This window comes from Mustela erminea, chromosome 14 (assembly GCF_009829155.1).
Source record: "Mustela erminea isolate mMusErm1 chromosome 14, mMusErm1.Pri, whole genome shotgun sequence".
NCBI classification, from domain to species: Eukaryota; Metazoa; Chordata; class Mammalia; order Carnivora; family Mustelidae; genus Mustela; species Mustela erminea.
In genome coordinates, this window is record NC_045627.1 from 68,471,682 (window position 1) to 68,491,326 (window position 19,645).

A 19,645-nucleotide genomic window follows, 5' to 3' on the forward strand; every position below is an offset into this window, starting at 1 on the left:
TGCAGGAGTCTCTGAGAAAAATAAAGGAAAGGGCAGGGTGGTTCTAGGGCAGGTGGAGAGCAACACAGTATTGTCCTAGTTGAGTTCCATCAAATGTTCTCTCAAAAATTAGTCCTCAGTAAAGTACAAATCTGATTCTCTAAGCACCATTTGTTCTTTCTTTTGCACCTGTCTAGTGGTTTTCTAGTAATACATCCTTGTTCTTTTCCTCTCTGAAGGACTGTGATCCACCACTCTCTCTTAGAAACTTGTGTTGGCTTTCACAACTATGTATGAAGGTTGGTATAATTGGAGGTGGGGAGAAAGAACTACACAGGAGAGAATCAGGTGACCCAGAATTGCTTTCCCATAAAGACAAAAACATCTTTACAGGGCCTGCTCTTCTAATTACATTTAGTGTGGCGTTGTTTCTACCTAAATTATAGCAATTATATACCAAGATCCCCTTTGAAATCATTTAATTAATGAGTAGCTAACCCTTGGTGTGTATGGAATTCTAATGAAGTTTTTTTTTTTTAATTTTTGTAAACCACTTCCCTCCCTCAGATTAATCACTCACCTCCCCAAAAATCTCACTCAAGTCTGGATTGTGGATTAGACAGAGTATGTTAGTTAGGGCTCCAGAAAATCATAGTTGTTTGTGGAAATACACTCACAGTCCAGGATAACAAAGACAGAAAAATCACTGCTGTTTCTCTCTTAAGAAGGAGAGAAATATGTTTTTGTCTTTCTAAGCCCCAAAGGACATGCAGCTCAACCATGTTCTTTGGCCCAGAAATAGGGGCAGTTAAAGCTATTACCCCAATTTTGGAAGAAGTGAATGACTTTGATAGATTAATTCTATCCATTAATCAACCCAGAACTATTTAATGAGCATCTGTTATATGGAAGAAGTGTCAGCGGAGACAAAGATGAATGACTCTAGTAGATAAATCCTTTGTGTATGGGGTCACCAGGAGATAGATGACTTATACACCTGGAGTTAGATATAGGGAGTGAAAGAAAAGAGAAAAAAAAAAACTCTTGGAAATTATCTTGATAGTGTCCTATTCCACCTGGATTCTTCATCCCATCCCTGGGAGTGTATGTGTCACTGATTAAAGTCATCTTCCGTAAGGAAGCTGAAGGCTTGAGAGATTAAGTGATTTGCTCAAGGTCGCCAAGCTAATTTAGTGGCAGACCAGAACTAAGGAAAGATGTCTTCTATTTCTTTGCCTCATAATCTTGCCACCATGACCATCTATATGCTAGAAGTCAAGTAATAGCATAAGAGCATAGGAGGACACTGTCTGACCCAGAGTCACATTTGTAGTATAGACAGCTGTCACCAGAGGAGTTTAAAGAAAGAAAGAGGTGGTCTCTTAGGTTTATACAGCCCAAGAAAGTGAATCTGAAGTGGAGCCAAGATCTCTCATGAAAAATCCAGGTGGCAAGGTAAAAAGAAAAAAAAAAAAACAGAAATAATAAATTTTAATTGATTTTTCCTGAAAATCCATATAGTGAGAAAATGGCTTAGAGAATTCATCAATTTTATTCTGTGGTTGGGAACAACCTCTTCAAGGGATCTAAAGGGATGGCTACCTGTTTCCAGACAGTCATTTGTATTTATGTAGGAGGTATCTACTTTCTCCTAGGCTCTGTATCAAATATCACACATGCGCCCACGTGCGCGCACACACACACACACACACACCACAAAGCCCTGCATTTGAGGTTAACACATACCTTGAAAAAAGGATATTGAGCCCAAACCTATCAAAAGCTCTTGATGAGCAGGGCCTTGGTTATGAGTGTGGGGGAGTTCCAGCAATATGCTGGTGATGGTAATGAACATTTGTTGTCCATTGGAATTTTCAAGATTTCCCATACATTATCTCACATGATAGGATTTTGTTACGTTAGTGAAAATACACTTCAAGTTAAGATGGGGGTCTAGGAATGCATTTCCATAGAAGAGGCTGAAAATAGTTTATCTCGGTAATTGCAAGGAAGTGGAACTATGGAAGATAGTGGATTTGGGCATACTGGAAATTACCTTTTTTTTTGCCAAAGACTTGAGAATGAAACCACACTCTCAAATTCCTTGTTCCTCAATAAACAATTACCATTCTTTGTCAAGCATCTACCATTGAAAGGCCATATGGCATACAAAGAAGTAAAGGAGCATTGCCAGCCTTACGGAGCTTTCTAATTGGTTGACATATACTAGACCAAAGATGGAATTAAATTCTAGTTAAGTGTTTCTAGAGGTGTGTTTCTTAAGGTTGGTCCTGGGACCAGCATGGGCATCACCCAGGGAGTTTTTAGAAAGGCAAATAATCAGGCACTCGAAACATACAAGTCTGTGTATGAGATTATCTGTATTTAACAAGCCCTCTAGGTGATTCCCATGCAGACAGTGGAGATCCTCTGGTAGAGACGTAGTAGGACTATTTGAGCTTCTGAGGAAAGAGCTGTTGTTGCTAGAACAGTCACAGAAAACTTTCTGAAAGAAGTAGCATCTGATTTGGGAATTATATTATCCTTTTAGAGATATTCCATGTCTTTGGTTCCTCCACCCTGCCTCTCTTGGGTTTCATATTAAACTGGTGTATAAACCACAGTACTCCCCCAAAGCATACCATGAATGAAAGGAGTATGCTGTGCCTACTTTATTGGCGATGAGCTTTGTAACTTTAGAGAAACATTTCCAATGGGCAAGAAACTATTATTTGGGAAATTCTTTTATTATTAATCAGAAGTAATCTGGGCTTTCTCTATCCCTAATCCACCTTGTAGGTGCTTATCAACCCAAAATGAGGACATAGTGATGGTCACCTTGGTTTCTCTGCTGGGTTCTCACTTTGACAAATCCTATTGTGAATGTTAACATCTGTTCTAAGAGTAGTTATGAAAAGGGACGAGAAATGCTTGAATTTAAATTAGTCCTTATTTTTATCTCCTGCTAAGTTTGCTGCATTTCTGTCATTTCCTTGGCTTCCATGGGCTCTAATCAGAAGAGCTGTGAATGAATGTGTATTGGGCAGAATTAGGGAAGCCAGATAAATGCAAAAGAGAGACCGTGTATCAGTTGCCTGTCCCCTACAGGAGAGGACCCATGATGAACATTTTTCTTCCCAGAATTGATCATGGATGGAGAGATGGGGAGTACATTAATGTCTGAAAGTTGCCAAGGGGTTTTAGCAGGTCTTCCTGACCATACTTGGGGTCCAATGCAAAAATGAGCAAAGCTCATAATCCTAACACTAGATATTTAAATGGCATGTGAAAGTGATCACATGGAGGAGCAGATGAGCACTCACCCAAGTAAAAATATTAGCGTATCAATTTACAATTTGGGGAAAGGCCTGGGAAACACCATTGATCATGGATGGAGAGATGGGGAGTACATTAATGTCTGAAAGTTGCCAAGGGGTTTTAGCAGGTCTTCCTGAACATACTTGGGGTCCAATGCAAAAATGAGCAAAGCTCATAATCCTAACACTAGATATTTAAATGGCATGTGAAAGTGATCACATGGAGGAGCAGATGAGCACTCACCCAAGTAAAAATATTAGCGTATCAATTTACAATTTGGGGAAAGGCCCGGGATAGACGCCAAAGAAATCTAGATGAAAGGATATGCCTGGCAAGACTGCAGGAGAGAAGAGACTAGATTACACATGTCCTAACTGGGCCCCCATTTTTGTGTTCAGTTCTGAAATGAGCTCTCTGAGCGCAGAAACAGATAACCCAAAGAGTTGGGAAGACAACATCATGGACATCCATAGAGGGTCTGGGTCAGTGAGGCTGGACCCCTGAAGGACACTTGCATTCTGCTCAGTAGCAGCCCTGGGAAATGGATAAACCTGAGTTTGAGGTTCTGTGTTTATTCAGTCTGAGCATTCCTTTCCTCTGTGGGCAATTTTGTCCATTTGAAAGCTCTCTCACTTTTTGTAAATGTTTGCAATTTTCCATTTTGTTAGTTTTTTATATTCAAGCGATCTCCCCAGGGTGCCCCCTTGTTGGTCTTCCTTCCCCTGCCCCTTCCTGTGTCATCTCCTGGTTAACTGACCAGTGTTTTCACACCACTCCATAGCTAGGTAGATGAAAAGTGGTCTTGAATCATATCACCATCTGTACGAACTTCCTGTGGCTGCTGTAACAAATCACCACAAATTAGGTAGCTAAACAACTAGAAATTAATTCAGTTCTGAAGGCCAGAGTCCAAGTTCGAAGTGGCAGTAAGGCAGCACTGCCTCTAGAGGGAAGGGAAGAGGTCCTCTGCTTCGTCCATCTTCTGGGGGTTCCAGGAGTTCCTCGGCTTGTGGTCACAGAACTCCAGTCCTCACTTCTTCTTCGCATGGCCTCCTTCTCTCTGTGTGTCACCTTCTTTGTATCACTTACAAGGATGCTTATCCTTAGGGCCCACCTTGATAATCTAGGATGATTTCCTCTCAAGATCTTTAACTTACTTATGTCTGCAAAGGTCCAGATAAGGTCACAGTCACAGTTTACAGGGAATAGAACATGCTCATGTCCCTTGGAAGAGCCACTCTGCAATCCAGTACTCTCTTTTCAGTGGTCCTTAAGCTTAAGGAACTATGAACTCCTTTGAAAATCTGATAAAATAGATGTAATTTCTCCATAATAAGTACACATGGGCCAATAAATGCATATTTTTATTTAAGATTTCAGAAGATTGAATGGTGACATCCAAAACTAACTACCATTTTTCTTTGCGATCTAGTTAATATAAAATCAACCTGGATATTGCCTGTTTCATTCTTGGTAATATACAAAATGTAGTAATTAATGCATTCTAAGATCATCTTAAATATTTATGGTTTCTCTGAATTATTTACTTATATTAATCAAATTATATATGAAAAACCTTAAGCTGCCCCATTATCATTATTATTATTGTTGTTGTTGTTATTTTTTATTATTATTATTATTTAACCTGAGTTGCATCAAGCATTATTGTTTCCTTTATTCAATACTTATGTAGTTGCCAGAGGGAGGACCTGACATCTCTCTCTGTGACTCCACATGTTATTCAATTCAGCCTCTCCCTTCAGTCTGTCAAGATCTTTCTGTGTCCTGATTCTGCCATGAAGCATATTGACTGTTTCTTCCAGCTTTGTGTCATCAGAAAATATGATTTCCAATGATGACCATTATTTTCATGTCTTCAAGTCATTAATAAAAATGACGAACAGGAAAGAGCAGACAGCAGAATCTTGTAGCTGACTACTCACGCCTTCCCTCCTGGTTGATTGTAATGCTTTAATTAGGTACCGTTCAGCCACATAATTTTACTGGCACCTGGCTCATATTTTTTCATCTTTTCTTTAAGACTATTACGGCAAACCATGTCAGATGCCTTGCTGATATCTAGGTAAATCATGTGCCTCATATTTCCTTCTTCTGTCTGCCTAGTAATCCTTTCATAGAAAGGAACAGGATTAATTGGGCATGATGTATTTTGTGATCCATGAAATTTAACTGTAAACTATTTGGAGTAGGTGAAAGTGTTTCGCTTGACATCACTAATATTCTTCTACTCAGAGTGTACCAATCAGGGAAGACTTACTAGAGGAGGAGGCATTTGAATGTGGGAGGATGGGCTGGATAAAGACAGAAGAAGACATTCATCCAAGTCTCCTCCCCCTGTTTTTGTTTGTTTGTTTGTTTGTTTGTTTCTTCTGATGGTCTTTCAATATAACTCTCTCTTCAAACAAGTAGAAATTTTTAAGGTATAACTGCTTTGTTAGAGATTTAAAAGGCACTGACTCCTGTCATCTTCATGAAATGAATTGAGACTAACAGGTGAAAGTACTTCAGTGGTGACCTGGCATGGATGTATTGGATTTGGAGACCACTGGATACAGCACGAATGAAGGAGAACAGAGAGAACCCAGGGAGGGGGTGCTTCCATTCACTCTGCTTCACACGATATTGGCCACAAAACCCATGATACTCTAGCCCCATGGCCTCTGCTACTCAGTGCTGAGCTAAGATTCCTATAAAGACCATATGTTTTTGGTTTTGTTCTTTTAGAATAGTTGGCACACAGTTTGCGCTAGTTTCAGGTGTACGACATAGTGATTCAGCGTCCCCATACGGTACGCTACCATCTGTCACCATGCTACGTGATTATGGTATCCTCGACTGTATTTCCTATGCTGTGCCTTTTATCCCCATGACTTATTCACCTCAAAGCCTGTTTAATCTTTTAGACAAAACTCTGAAAAATTGTATTTAACTTCTAAACTGATAAAACATTAAAGGCATTTCCCAAGGTGTAATGTAAGCTAAACAATCCTATTTATTTGTCCATTTCACAATTTTCGTCCACTCTTACCCCTCCCAAAGTGACTGAACTCATCCTTCAGATAGCAGCAGGGGCTGTCCCTTGAGGAGAGTTAGTCTCTTAGGTGTCACTGTGGGAACATCTGGCTGTGGGGAGAAGAGAATCCAGGGCTGGGAGCGTGATTAAGATTTGCTCACATGGAAGCTGTCCAATGCCCTGAAAGGCTCCTGTTGGTTCAGATTCCCAGAGTGATTGGTCTCCCCTTCATAGCACTATGATAGATGTCTTGTGTCGTAATTATAAGATGTGCCACCCGAGTGGAATACAGATGATCAGTCTTTTTTTCTATTTTTCTAGAAACAATTGATCATTCGTATGTACAGGGCTATCAACTTCTGGGCTTTGAAAAGGGCAGTATTGATCATCTAAGTCACACAGATGGTATGCTTCTTTACCATACATAAATATGAGATCCTTTCACGAGGCTACTGTGATTTTCCAGGGAAGGAGGAAGGAGTGATATTCATGTGAATTAAGCATTGGAGATTTTAACTAAAACACACTTAGATCTAGTCAGAATTTTGGAACTGGCATCCATGCTTGAGATTAGCTAACTCACCCCCCTCCAACGTACATATGTACAATTTACTTTGCAAATGAAAACTTGAGTCCCTGTTAGTAGACATCAGTAGATAAAACACCTGTGCTTGCATTAAGGAGAAAAAAAAAGGCTACATGTCAAATTATGCACAATGGTTCTATCTGGGTAGAAAATTTTGAGCTATTGGGTGAATTTTTTCCTTCATATCTTTCTGTGTTTTCCTTCATATTTTTCTGTGCTTCCTATAAAGCACATATATTACTTTTGCAATTGAACAAATGGCCAGTTTTAAACTCTCTGTGAATACCATGTCATTTGGCTAGAGTTATAAAATAGTGCGCTTTGCCCTCGGTGACCCTCAAAGACCTCGTTTTGGAAGAACCTGTTGAATCCAGACTGCAATACAATCCTCTCTCCCTCTAGTCTTTGTGCATTAGTGACTGACTAGGAGGCTCTCTCTGCTTGTCTCTCCCATGCCTCCCCTAAACACTTAGAGTTTTTGGCCACTTCAGCCTCCGTTCTGAATGGCAGTTGGTGAAAGTGGACTACAAATCTATCTTCAGCCGGCGGTGCACTAAGGAGGACTATCAGACCTGGCACCTGCTCAATCAGGTACACCAGAGGGCAGGGGCACACTGGCTTCTAGGGGGAAGAGCTACTACAAGCCCTGTTTGGTCATTTCTGGGCCTTCCTATTCGGAGGTGGAAAGTAGCGTGCCATCCAAAGATAATAGTAGATTTGGGGGGAAGGGTTGGAGTCCACATATCCAGGTCCAGCATAGACAGATGGTATTTCAGGACCCCTTTTCACCCTTGGATCCCCATCGACCCATTGCAGTCACCAAATCACCTAGGAGTGAGGTAACAATGATAAGCTGGGGCTTTAGCTCTATCCGTGGAGAAATAAGCCCGGACAGCCGGGAGACCTTCTAGTAGTTTCACCATCTCATCTTTCAGTGGGGCGATGAGAACATCTGTTAGGCCAGCCCCTGTAAGAGTCCCTGAAGCACTGGAAACAAGACCACAGAGAAAGGGTGAGGGATGGAAGTGAGTAGCTCTAGGAGTAGCAGATATTTGTAGCTATGCAACATAAGCAGAATCCTACATTCTCAGAACAATTAGGTTCATGTAATTTGTACCAACTTCTCCTCTTTTTGCACTTGCTTAGAAATAAGGACTTGGGCATGGTTGCTTATCAGAGAGAGGGAACTTTTGGGACCAGCTTTAATTTTACTCTGAAGATGGTGTAAAAACTATGCCGGAAGTAGGTTCTTTTCCACTAGAATTTATGCTGAGGTCATTTAGGTAATTTGGAGATCTGTGAGGATGGCTTAGAACCTTTGCATTCTCTCTGAAGGTGGAAAAGAAACAAGAGGAAGTAGACATCATTGGCTAGGTCGGGTGAAGGGTAGGGATGGGACAGCTCCATGGTCTTCCTCTTGAGTGGTAGTAAAAGACTGGCCCCTTTGCCCTTGAGGCTCCTAAATGGTTACTGGGAAAGAGATTGCTACACGGTGTAACTAAAAGAGAATTAAAAGGCTAATGTTTCTTATAGAGAAGCTGGTTTATGTCATCTCCTTTGTGTTTTCCTGCCTCTCTCACTATGGACTTTCTTTCCAAGGGGGAGCCCTGTGTCATGGGAGAAAGGAAAATATTCAAGAAACGCAAGCCAGGAGCTCAGTGTGCCCTGGGCCGAGATTCCTCAGGGACGGTGATCTCAGAACCCTGTGTCTGTGCCGACTGGGACTTTGAATGGTGAGTCTCTTGGCATCTCATTGTCAGTTTCAGCCAGACATTAACTTGTTGCGGGATGGAGATGAGGATGGAGGTTTGGGAGAAAGTCATGACCCAAAGGTGAGAGGTGTGTTTGCTGGCCTGTGGGTCTGATGGCTCCAGTTCCTGGGTCAGACAAGAAGTCCACATCCCTGGAAGGAGGACAGAAGGAGACATTTTCACAGGGAAGCTCAGTGTTCTATAAGAGCAGCATGTCCAAGGGATCTCATTTTCAGTTAGCAGCTCTGGGAAAGTACCAGAGAGGTTGGGTGGGGCACTGACAGAGCTCTGAGGGCTGCCGCAGACAGCTACCTCCAGACACATTAGCTCAAACAGTGATTTTTCCACAGGAACTCTCTCTCTTTTCATCATTTTCCCCTCTAATGACAACCATAAAGACCAACTAAATCGCACGTACTAACCAAAGATTCACAAATTTCCAAATTTACCTCCAGCTCTGACCTCACTGACCTCTAGGATGGAGACATATGTGTTCATGTTCGTACTCAGTCACCATGTCCCCTGGAATTTGCTAGTAGAGATTTCAGACTCGGTGTGGCCCAGGGTGAGATCTTCCTGAACCTTTACTATTGGGAGAAGTTTTTCAGCTCTTGTTTGGACCGGTTTTCCAAACTCTATAAAACATGCAGTTGATAAAATCAAGATCCCAGGAGAGCTTGATTTTTCCCTTACCCTCAGGTTTAGGCCATCTGCAAGTCCTTGTGAGTCTTTATGTCTAGAACACATTCATTCATTCATTCATTCATTCATTCATTTGTATTTATTTATTTACTTGTGAGAGAGAGTGTGGGCAGGGGAAGGGGTAGAAGGGACATGGAAAAGGAGAGAGAATCTCCAGTAGGCACCCTGCTGAGCGTGGAGCCCAAAGCGGGGCTTGATCCCACAGTCCCGAGATCATGACCTGAGCCAAAACCAAGAGTCAGACACTTAACTGACTGAGCCCCCCCTGCCCCCAAGGCATCCCTCCAGAAAATATTTTAACCCAAAGCTCCTCTGGCCATATCTACCGCAACCTGGCCACTGCAACAGTCTGTGGTCTCTGTTTCCACCCTCATTGCCCTAAAACCTTTCCTCCTCACAGCAACCAAAATTAGACTGTAGAAACCCAAATCAGATATTATCACTCCTACACTTAAAACATTCCAGTGGCTTCCACTCTTGCTTAAAATATCATGCCATCTTCCTTCCTTGCCTTGCTCCTCTCTAGCTGATGTGGCCTGCTATCATTGTGCCTTAATTTCTCACCATTCTCCCCTCATTCACCATTTTGCAGCCACATTACCATCTTCTTTCTGTATCTTAATTAATCCAGGCTCATTGCTAGCAGAGACGACAGCAACTGTAAGGATTTCTTCCAGATCTCAGCAAGACTGGTGCTGCTGGATAGCTCACATCTCGACAAAAATATCAGCTTCAGAAATGCTTTTTTTTTTTAATTTATAAATTATTTTTATTAACATATAATGTATTATTTGGCCCAGGGGTAGAGGTCTGTGAATTATCAGGCTTCCACACTTCCCAGCACTCACCATTTTCAGAAATGCTGTCTGAGACCACCTGGTCTCACCTACACCCTGTCACTCTGACACCTCCCCCAATTTCATGGTCTCCGTGGTAATCATCATGTGGAGTGATCATGTTTCCTGATTGCTTTATTATCACCTGCCTTCCCCTGACAGAATGCATGTGCCATGAGGGCGGGGACTCTCGACTCGCCCATAGTAGATTAAATAGTTGCACCATGTTCCTAAATGTTGCTCCTTTTAGGAGAGTCAACAAATGTCCCAAGTCTGGGCATGGGTGATCCCCTTGGTGATCCCACTCTGATCCCAGCTGGGTGAATTCCTCTTCTACATCACAGTCAGAAGTTGAAATTCAATCTGGATATTTCCATAAACAGTTCCAGGTTAAAAGACAAAGCTAAGGGCTTGGGCATCAGTATATAAACACAGCAGGGCAGTGACAGAGTTGCATTTGGGCTTTTCTGGTGTTGAACGGCAGAAGTAAATCCAGATGGGTGCAGAACAGCTACTCCTACCCAGCAACCTCATCCAGCCTGTTTCTGAAGCTTGCTTTGTGCTGGAAGCCATCCGTGGTTCCCCTCTTTCTACCAGGGCCATAACTGGTCACTGCAAGCCAGCTAGAAGACTGTGGCTGCTCCCCAGCTACACTTCATCCCTGAACTCATGCCTTTGAAAGCTTGACCTCACTGAGAATCATTCCAATGGGATACGCTAAATGGAATTAAATTTGAATGTCAGCGTCCTATCTGTGACACTTCTGACCCTTTGGAGACAGAGGATGTTTTCACACTTGGGAAGACTAATTTTCAATTATTAACCACAATCCAGCAAAATTGTCATAGCAATGTACACAGTAGGTTCCTGCTAATTATGCTGCATGACATATGGATGTCAGCTTGAATATTAAGAATATGAGTTTCAGTCTTCCTTGTGTCCCTTCTGTCCCTGTGCCTCCTGGAGGCACACTGTCTTCACATGCCTAGCTACGTTTTCTCCTGTGTCTCTCTGAGCTGTAATAGATTCTCACCTGCTGTTGGGAAACCCCAGAATGGAGAAAGAAGAATTGTAACATATTTTTTTTTCAGGAGTTCCATTAGCATTTACTAGTCTGGAAAAAAAAAAAAATCCCAGCTCTGATATTCACAGTTTTTGACCTTGGGAAATTTTCTTAATCTCTATGATTTCGCCTTCTTGGCTGTAAAGTACAAATACAGATCATGTATCCTACTGGTTGCTAGGGATCTCACTGGTTGCTAGGGAGGAGTCAGTGAATTAATCTGCATCATTAATGTAGGTAAGGGGTCCCTCCTAGTGGTGTAAACATCCATATGGTAGCTGTTGTTGCTGCTGTTGTTAATCTTGTATCCCAGAGTTAAGTGGTCCCCATGGTATTTTTACCAAGTAAACCAGAGCTTATAGATCCAAATGGGTCCTGTCTACAAAGTAGTACCTTTGGGTGTCATCTATTCACTCATTATTGGCGGCATTGCTTAAAATATTTCTGATTTCTTCCTTGGGAACTGCTATCAGAATGCATCTGTGAGGAGTGCCTGGTGGCTCACTTGGTTAAACGTCTGCCTTTGGCTCAGGTCATGGTCCCAGGGTCCTGGGATCAAGCCCCACCTTGGGTTCCTTGCTCAACAGGGAGTCTGCTTCTCCCTCTCCCTCTGCTGTTCCCCCTGCTTGTGCGCTCTCTATCTCTCTCTGTGTCAAATAAATAAAATCTTTTGTTTAAAAAAAGAATGCATCTGTGAGTGAAGCAGGAAAAAATAAAAAGGCTTTGCAAGGTACTCTTTGGTTCTCACACTTGTATTGGTAGAGGTACCAACTGGATCCAACACTCTGTAATATCAACATTGTTACTATGGCATTTTAATGAGAAGAAAAGGAGCATCTGGAATGAAAGTTACTTGGCTAAGATCACCTAACAGAGAAATCTGGAGTTTGAATGCAAGTCTAGCTAATCCTATGTTCTCTCCCATATATCATACTATTTCTTAAGAAATCAAACAAGTCTTTGTTATTAGAGTCACCTATGTTTCAGAGGAAACAGTTCCCAAAGTTTAGTTATTCTAAAGTTACAATTCATCCTCAAATGACTTAGGTTAACTGCTGTTGATACAAATTAATCTGGAATGTCCTGTTAACTTTAACACAATCTCAGATAAAGTAGTTTTGACCATTGGTACTGAAATTCTAATAGGCATATGGTGTTCAAGAAGACTTTATAGAATTTTGAGGGGAGGTGGTATTTGAAGTATTATATGGTAGGTAGTCTTTCTACTGTCAATTGTATCTCATGAATGTAGAAGAGAATATGGAGGTTCCTAAAGAAATTTTTTTTTTAAAGATTTTTATTTATTTATTTGACAGACAGACATCACAAGTAGGCAGAGAGGCAGGCAGAGAGAGAGGAGGAAGCAGGCTCCCTGCCAAGCAGAGAGCCCGATGCGGGGCTCGATCCCAGGACCCCGAGATCATGACCTGAGCCGAAGGCAGAGGCTTTAACCCACTGAGCCACCCAGGCGCCCCCTAAAGAAATTTTTAAAATAGAATTACTGGGGCACCTGGGTGGCTCAGTGGGTTAAAGCCTCTGCCTTTGGCTCAGGTCATGGCCCCAGAGTCCTGGGATCGAGGCCTGCATTGGGCTCTCTGCTCAGCGGGGAGCCTGCTTCCCCTCTCTCTCTGCCTGCCACTCTGCCTGCCTGTGATCTTCATCTGTCAGATAAATAAAGTCTTAAAAAAAATAGAATTACTATATGATCCAATAATTTCACTACTGGATATATAACTGAAGAAAACAGATAGAAACACTAATTGAAAAAAATATATATATATATACACACACCCCTATGTTTATTACAGCATTATTTACAATAGCCAAATTATAGAAGCAGCTGAGATATGGCCATCAATAGCTGAATGGCTAGAGAAGATAGAGGATATATATGGGATATAGGATATATCTAGGCCTATATATCTCTGTCTATATAGATAGATAAAGGATATCTCTATTTATAAGACTATTACTCAGCCATAAAAAAAAGAATAAAATCTTGCCAGTTACAACATGGATGGACCTAGAAAGTATAATGCTAAGTGAAATAAGTCAGTCAGAAGAAGACAGATACCATGTGATTTCACTCATATGTGGAATCTAAGAAACAAAACAATGAACAAACAAGAAAAAAAAAAGGCAAAAGGACTCCTAAAAATAGAAAAAAACTGGTGATTGCCAGAGGGGAGGTTGGTGGGGGGATGAGTGAAATAGAAGATGGGGATTAAGAGGACACTTATCTTGTTGAGCCCTGAGAAGTATATACAATTGAATCATTATATTGTGCACCAGAAACTAATAGAACACTGTGTTAGTTTTACTTGAATAATAATAACAAAAAAGAACCACTTGAGTTGGAGGTAGGATAAACAGACATACAAGACTTGAGGCTGGGTTAGTGGTCAGAATCTGCGAGTAAGAGCAAAAAATAATCATGTGACCTAAAGAGTATTTTTGCACTACTTTTGAATATGGAAGAGACAGTTTCATTTCTGAAGTTTCTGTTGTCTTTCTATAGTGGTTTTTATAGACAATAGAACTGAATATTTGAGATTGTTTTGTTTTTAAGTGAACGTCAATAAGCATAGGTATTGATTTAATAATACAGTTTTTCCATCAAATATCGTTTGTTTGTCTCCAGTGTCCTTGCTGGAAATCGGTGCCTAGCAACAATCTCATAGCCTTGTGTCCTTTTCAGTGGTCCTTCCTACTAGAAAGTATTATTAGCTAAAGAATCTGAAAAGCCTGGCTCAGTTAGTGTAAGTAATTATGACGCACATTCTACCTACTTGTTTGCCTAAGCCAAATCAGGTCATGTTCCTTTGATTGGTTCAGGCAACTTTTAGGTGTCAGAGACAGCAGGGAGAGGGAGTAACCTACTTTGATCAGATGGATGGAGGTAGGATGAGGGGATGAGAAGGAGGGAGTAAATGTCTTCATTTTGGTGGAAAAGTTAAAGAGTATAGCCTGGGATCCAGAAAGGGAGGATATCTTTCTTTTTTTGAAGAGGGAAGTTGTATAGATTCTCAAAAGCCTTTATTTGTAGGATAACATGCACCCTTCTACCCAGAGTGCATGTCAGAAATAAGCATGACTTTTGCATGAATAGTGATGTTTCTGGTCAGCAGCTTCATGCTTATTCTAGAGTGCCACTTCCATTGTGGCTTTGGTGAAGAGCCAGGGATAAATCCGCCCTGAGAATTAAGTTTGTCAAGGACTAGCAGGTAGTCAGAAAAAGGAGCTTAAGGGTCCTGCTCTGAAGTCATATGAAGCTCCTAGAAAAGAGCTGCCTTCTGAGAGAGGCAAATACCTTTCTTCAGCAAGAACCAGGTTGAACCAGAAATTATGCCTAGTCATTCCTTTTTCTTATTCATCCCACCACTCACTCAGCAGTAACTCTTGCTCAATACCTACTATGCACCAAGTCCTTTAGATGGATTATCTTACTTAATCTTCTCAACCAGCCTCGGGAAGGTGAGTCTGTTATGGTAGGCCTTTTATAGATGAAGACTTGGAGACACAGAGAGGTTAAGTAACTCCTTCAAAATCGTAATATTCTGACCCCAGAGTCCTAAGTCTTGGTGTTTCCTTCCATGGGCAGTATGGTTCCAGATCCACATAGTGAGTTTATCCTGTGGTAATGCAGAAGAGAGGGGGAAGAGATAAGGGAATGCTATTGTCCATAAGTGCAGATGTGTCTGAAATCCATCCAACAACAAGTATTCTGCATATAGAGCCCAATTATATGTTTTTTCTGTAGACGAGCATTGTAGAAAAGGCAAAGATGAACCAGAATTTTGAACTCAAAGAAAACATAACAGCAAATAATGATATAACTAGGTACTAAATTGTACAATCCAGGCCAATCCTGTCTAATGTAGTAGTCACCAGTAACATGTAGTTATTTGCATTAAAATGAAATAAAATTAAACGTTCCATTCTTCAGTTGCACTAACCACATTTGGTATTTAGTGCTCACATGTGGCCAGTGGCTACCATACTGGATAGCATAGATGTAGAAGAGGTGGTTGTTTCAGACAGCACTGGTCCTATCTGTAAGTGCCAGGGATGATGCAAGCAAAGAGTGTTGAAGACTGGAGTAATGGTGGAAGCCTTCCTGTAGCAGGTGATGTGTAGACTTGCTGTCAAGTATAAGGAATAAGGGCAGCACCTCAGAAAATGCAGATGTATGAGACTGTTGAGTAGAGGAATGAGTTGAGGGTTGAGTTGTTGATGAGTAGATGGATGGGGGAAGATGGCCAGCATGGGGTTTGATAAGGAGAAATATCTGAGGGGTGTTTGTTGGGTTATTCAAACAGTTTCTGAAATAGTTTGGATGTAATCATCTTTCTCTATGCCTGTATTAGGCTTATGCCCTAGTGAAATGCTGATGGTGTTCATTATTATTCCATTGTTTGTGCTGATGTTTTTGTTGGGGTTGCTCCAGTTTGTTGAGTGTTCACTCTGCACCTGCCAAAAATTTCTATCTGTCCAATCCCAAACCAGCAGGCGATCCTGTCTCCCAAAATGAGACAGAAACACCCGAGGATGACTATTCCTGGAATCTCAACTGCCAAATGGGAGAATGGAGGAACTGGGGGTCCGTGAAGCAGTGATAGGGCTGCGCATGGTCTGAGAGTAGGACAGCCCCAAGAGGTGGGCCAGAAGAAACCATGACTTCTGGGCGGCCTCAAAGAGTCTCAGAACGTCTTTCCCAGGGACCACGTCCTCCCTTATTAAGTGGGTGCTCCATGAGTGTGTACAAATGTTTTTCGAGGGTTGGGAGTCTCCATTATCACCTCCATGTGCCATTGTAAGCTGTGTACAATCTTGAACATATCACCTCTCTTTTGCTTCTCCCTTCCAACCTACCAACTAAGAGGATCAGGACCAAGGAATACCAGCGTGGCTCCCAGTTCTGATATGCAGAAGTTTTGTGATTTCTGAAGTTTTCTGTTCCTTCTTTAGACCGTCTAAGGTTTTTCCCTGAACGGGATTTGAAGGACATACATCTCCTGGAAATGGACACGTTCCCCCCTAATTTTTTAGAAGTTCTAAACCCTTTTATAGTCAAGAAAGATGCAGAGGTGACTTATTTCTGGAAGGAAACTGCTTATGTGTTTGCAGAAGCTGTGGCAGCATACTTCCCTGAGGCAAATCAGACTTTCTGGCACATTCTTTCCAAATGTCACAATTCAACAGAAAAACACCTTTTCCCCAGGAAGTTGGAGCAGCAGCTGGAACTGCTTATTTGTTGAAATCATGCAAACTCTAGAGCTGGGGGGTAGGTTGGGCAGTATGAGATTTTAATATACATTTAGCAGAAGTTAATGAAGAAATCCACAGCTCAGGGGCAGCCAGTGATGTTTCTGTTAATGTTATTAAATATTAATGAGTTGCTTTTTCTCTTTGGGGCTAAACAGCATGCCTGATGCACCTTTTTAAATTACTGCATCCCTAACAGGTAGCAGAGCTGAACAGAACTGCTTAAGATGGTTACATTTAGGAAGGAGCATTAAGACATTTCTCTTCTTCCCAAAGCTGTTTAGGAGGGCACCCTTCCTTCAAAGGTTACTAATATTTCTTAGGGTTAGCAGAACATTCAATAGCTTTAGCTCATAGAGCAACTGGGGAATTTTCTGGAAGAAGTGCAGATAACACCACAGCCCAAACGTTTCTACAGATAAGCAATGTTTAGAAATCAGATATTCAGTGCTGTGCTGGTAAATATTTAACTACAGGCTCTCTTAGAACAAATAAATAAGTAAGCCCTCATTAGTAGCATTTGCTGATTGTTATAAGTATCCCCAAATGTGTCCGATTTTGAGACACCAATGTAACATTAGTGAATACAGAATTGAGAAGAGCTGTCCAGTAGCACAACATTATATAGTATTTCTACCATACAGGCACATAAATGTAAATAACCTCAGGAGCATAGATAAAATAATAATACATAATGTTTTATATATAACAATATTTTTATAATAATAAATGTAGCAAAATCATGAGGCATCTGTGTGTTCACTACCTTTCAAATATAATTTATTTAAAATGTGAAATAACTTTTAAGTTTTTTTTTTTTTTTAAGATTTTAGTTATTATTTGAGAGAGAGAGAGTGAGAAACAGCATGAGAGGGGAGAGGGTCAGAGGGAGAAGCAGGCTCCCTGCTGAGTGGGACTTGGTTCTAGGACTCCAGGATCATGACCTGAGCCTTTGGCACACACTTAAACAACTGAGTCACCCAGGTGCGCCCCCCACCACCTTTTCTCAAAAATATTTTATTTATCTACTTATTTGAGAGAGAGAGAGTGAGAAACAGCATGAGAAGGGAGAGGGTCAGAGTGAAGTAACTTAAGTTTTGGTACTGGCTGTGTTTAACAACCATCAATGATCTTGCAAAATTCCTGAACTTTTAAGTCCATTCTCATGAGCAGTTACAAGCTGCTACAAAGTCCCCAGTGAACTTGCCAGTTGGGAGATCTGTAATCATTGATCAGGACGCACGGCAAAAGATTTGCTTGACAGACCTCTCCCTTTCTTCTTTTCTTCCAGTTTCGTATAAACATGCCATATCTTGAGATACGGTCTTGAGATTAATGGTCTTGCCTGCTACCTTTCTAGCCCAGGCCTCTGTAGCACACTTGGGATGCTTTCTCTGGTCCACACTGGAAGGTCAACTATGGGCTCATATCTGCCTGCAGAGATAGACCCAATGCAGAGGCATAATTAGTGTGATTACTTTTAAGCATAATTGGAGTATTCATTCACTCAGTAAATATTTAGCACCCCAACATCCTAAGTACTGTTCTGAACTCTTACATGGGCAAACAAAATGAACAGAGGTCTCTGTAGCTTCAATGTTTCCAACATGCTATGGTCACAAATATTTTGTCTGGGAAATCAGGGAAGGCCTCATCTGACCTAGATATTGAAGAAGGATACTTAGCAAACTACTAGACACAGACAAGGTAGAGTGTTTCAAGGCCAGAGACTAACACATGCAGAGGCAAAGAGGGTTGAAAAGTTGGCCTCGATTGTTCAGGTAGGTGTCTGGTGTGGAGGAAGATGGTGAGGAGGTAGAATGTGGTGACGCTGGGAGGACATTTTATATAATCTCATCAGTGAGGTGGTGCTTCTTGTTGGTACCACTTCATACTGTATTACCATGTTCTGCTTCCTGCTGTATGTCCTTTGGTTGGATTTGAGGCATGTTGTATCCCTCTCCCCAAAGACTTGAAGTCCTTGAGGGCAAGGACTGTTGCACTTCTTTCCCAGGACAGTGCACATATTGAGTAATAAATAAACATGGACTTGAACTTGTATTCCTATCTCCTTTCCATTCCTACCCTAGTCACACACATAGACCAAAATTTGCCTCCATTTTCATTGGGCTTTAATTAAATCTTGGCTCAAAGAACATTGGAGCAGAAAAAGAAAGGAGGGGTAGGTCTGGAGAGAGTGATCTTCCTTGCTGTTTTATGTTTCATTAACACTCAGTGGATCAATATTCAAATGTCCAGGCTGTTCTGCCTGGCCTGTGGGTTTCAGGAAACCCTTGGATGCTTAACTTAGAAGCATGAATTCTCCTGCCAAGTGAAGCTACCCTCACTGACCTCTGGTTGGTTTCAAGAGCAATAATACTTACTTTATTACCTTTTTTCTACCCTGACATTTATGCACCTGGGAGCCTTATGAAACTCCCAAGAAGTAAGGAAACACCATTCGCATTTCAGATGGGGGCCCTCCTCTCTACACTGGTCTATTACTTCTTCATTTTGAAATGGGAGGGAAGAAGGGAAAATCATACCTGACTTTCTTTTTTATTATAGCGAGGCTTTTATGAAAACACAGAAAAGAACCATGATTTTGTGGTGTTCTTATAGGGAAACGGGAGCTGTGTTATATGTATTTGAGACAGTTTGAATGGCTGTTTGTTTTACAGGAATGCAAATGTATATATTTGTTTGAGGAAGAATTTGTAGGAAAAGTTAAAATAAAAACTGTGAAATTAATTTTGGAATAACACCTGTGGAATCTTACCCAGAAATGAATCTTGACCTTTAAAATCATCTTGGTTGTCATTATCACTTACTTCTGTCAGTAATTTTACTGTGATCCAGAGGATTCTTTTAAGCTTCTAGCATCCCTGATACCCAACGTCAGCCACTGTACCTGCTATAGGATATACATCAATACCTTTTTTAAACCTGGAATCTTCATTTGATAATACAGTTCTGCACACTGGATTTCCAATGATTGAGGATTATTTCTAAACCTCAAACTCCATTCACAAAGTCTGAATATTTGCTCTTTGCCAGGAATATTTGAAAAATGCATTGTAGCTTTTTGGATGGCTGTAGGATGTATTTGTG

At 41.2% G+C, this 19,645-nt stretch overlaps 1 protein-coding gene across 3 annotated transcripts in view; it reads left to right on the top strand.

Annotated features, from left to right (window-relative positions):
• Window positions 1-19,645, top strand: part of SORCS3 (sortilin related VPS10 domain containing receptor 3) — a 593,475-nt gene that overhangs the window by 532,283 nt on the left and 41,547 nt on the right. For all 3 annotated transcript variants that reach the window (XM_032313389.1, XM_032313390.1, XM_032313391.1), the window contains 2 exons: window positions 7,391-7,508; window positions 8,517-8,650. In XM_032313389.1, coding sequence (XP_032169280.1) covers window positions 7,391-7,508; window positions 8,517-8,650 — 252 coding nt within the window. The remainder of the gene's footprint in view (window positions 1-7,390; window positions 7,509-8,516; window positions 8,651-19,645) is intronic.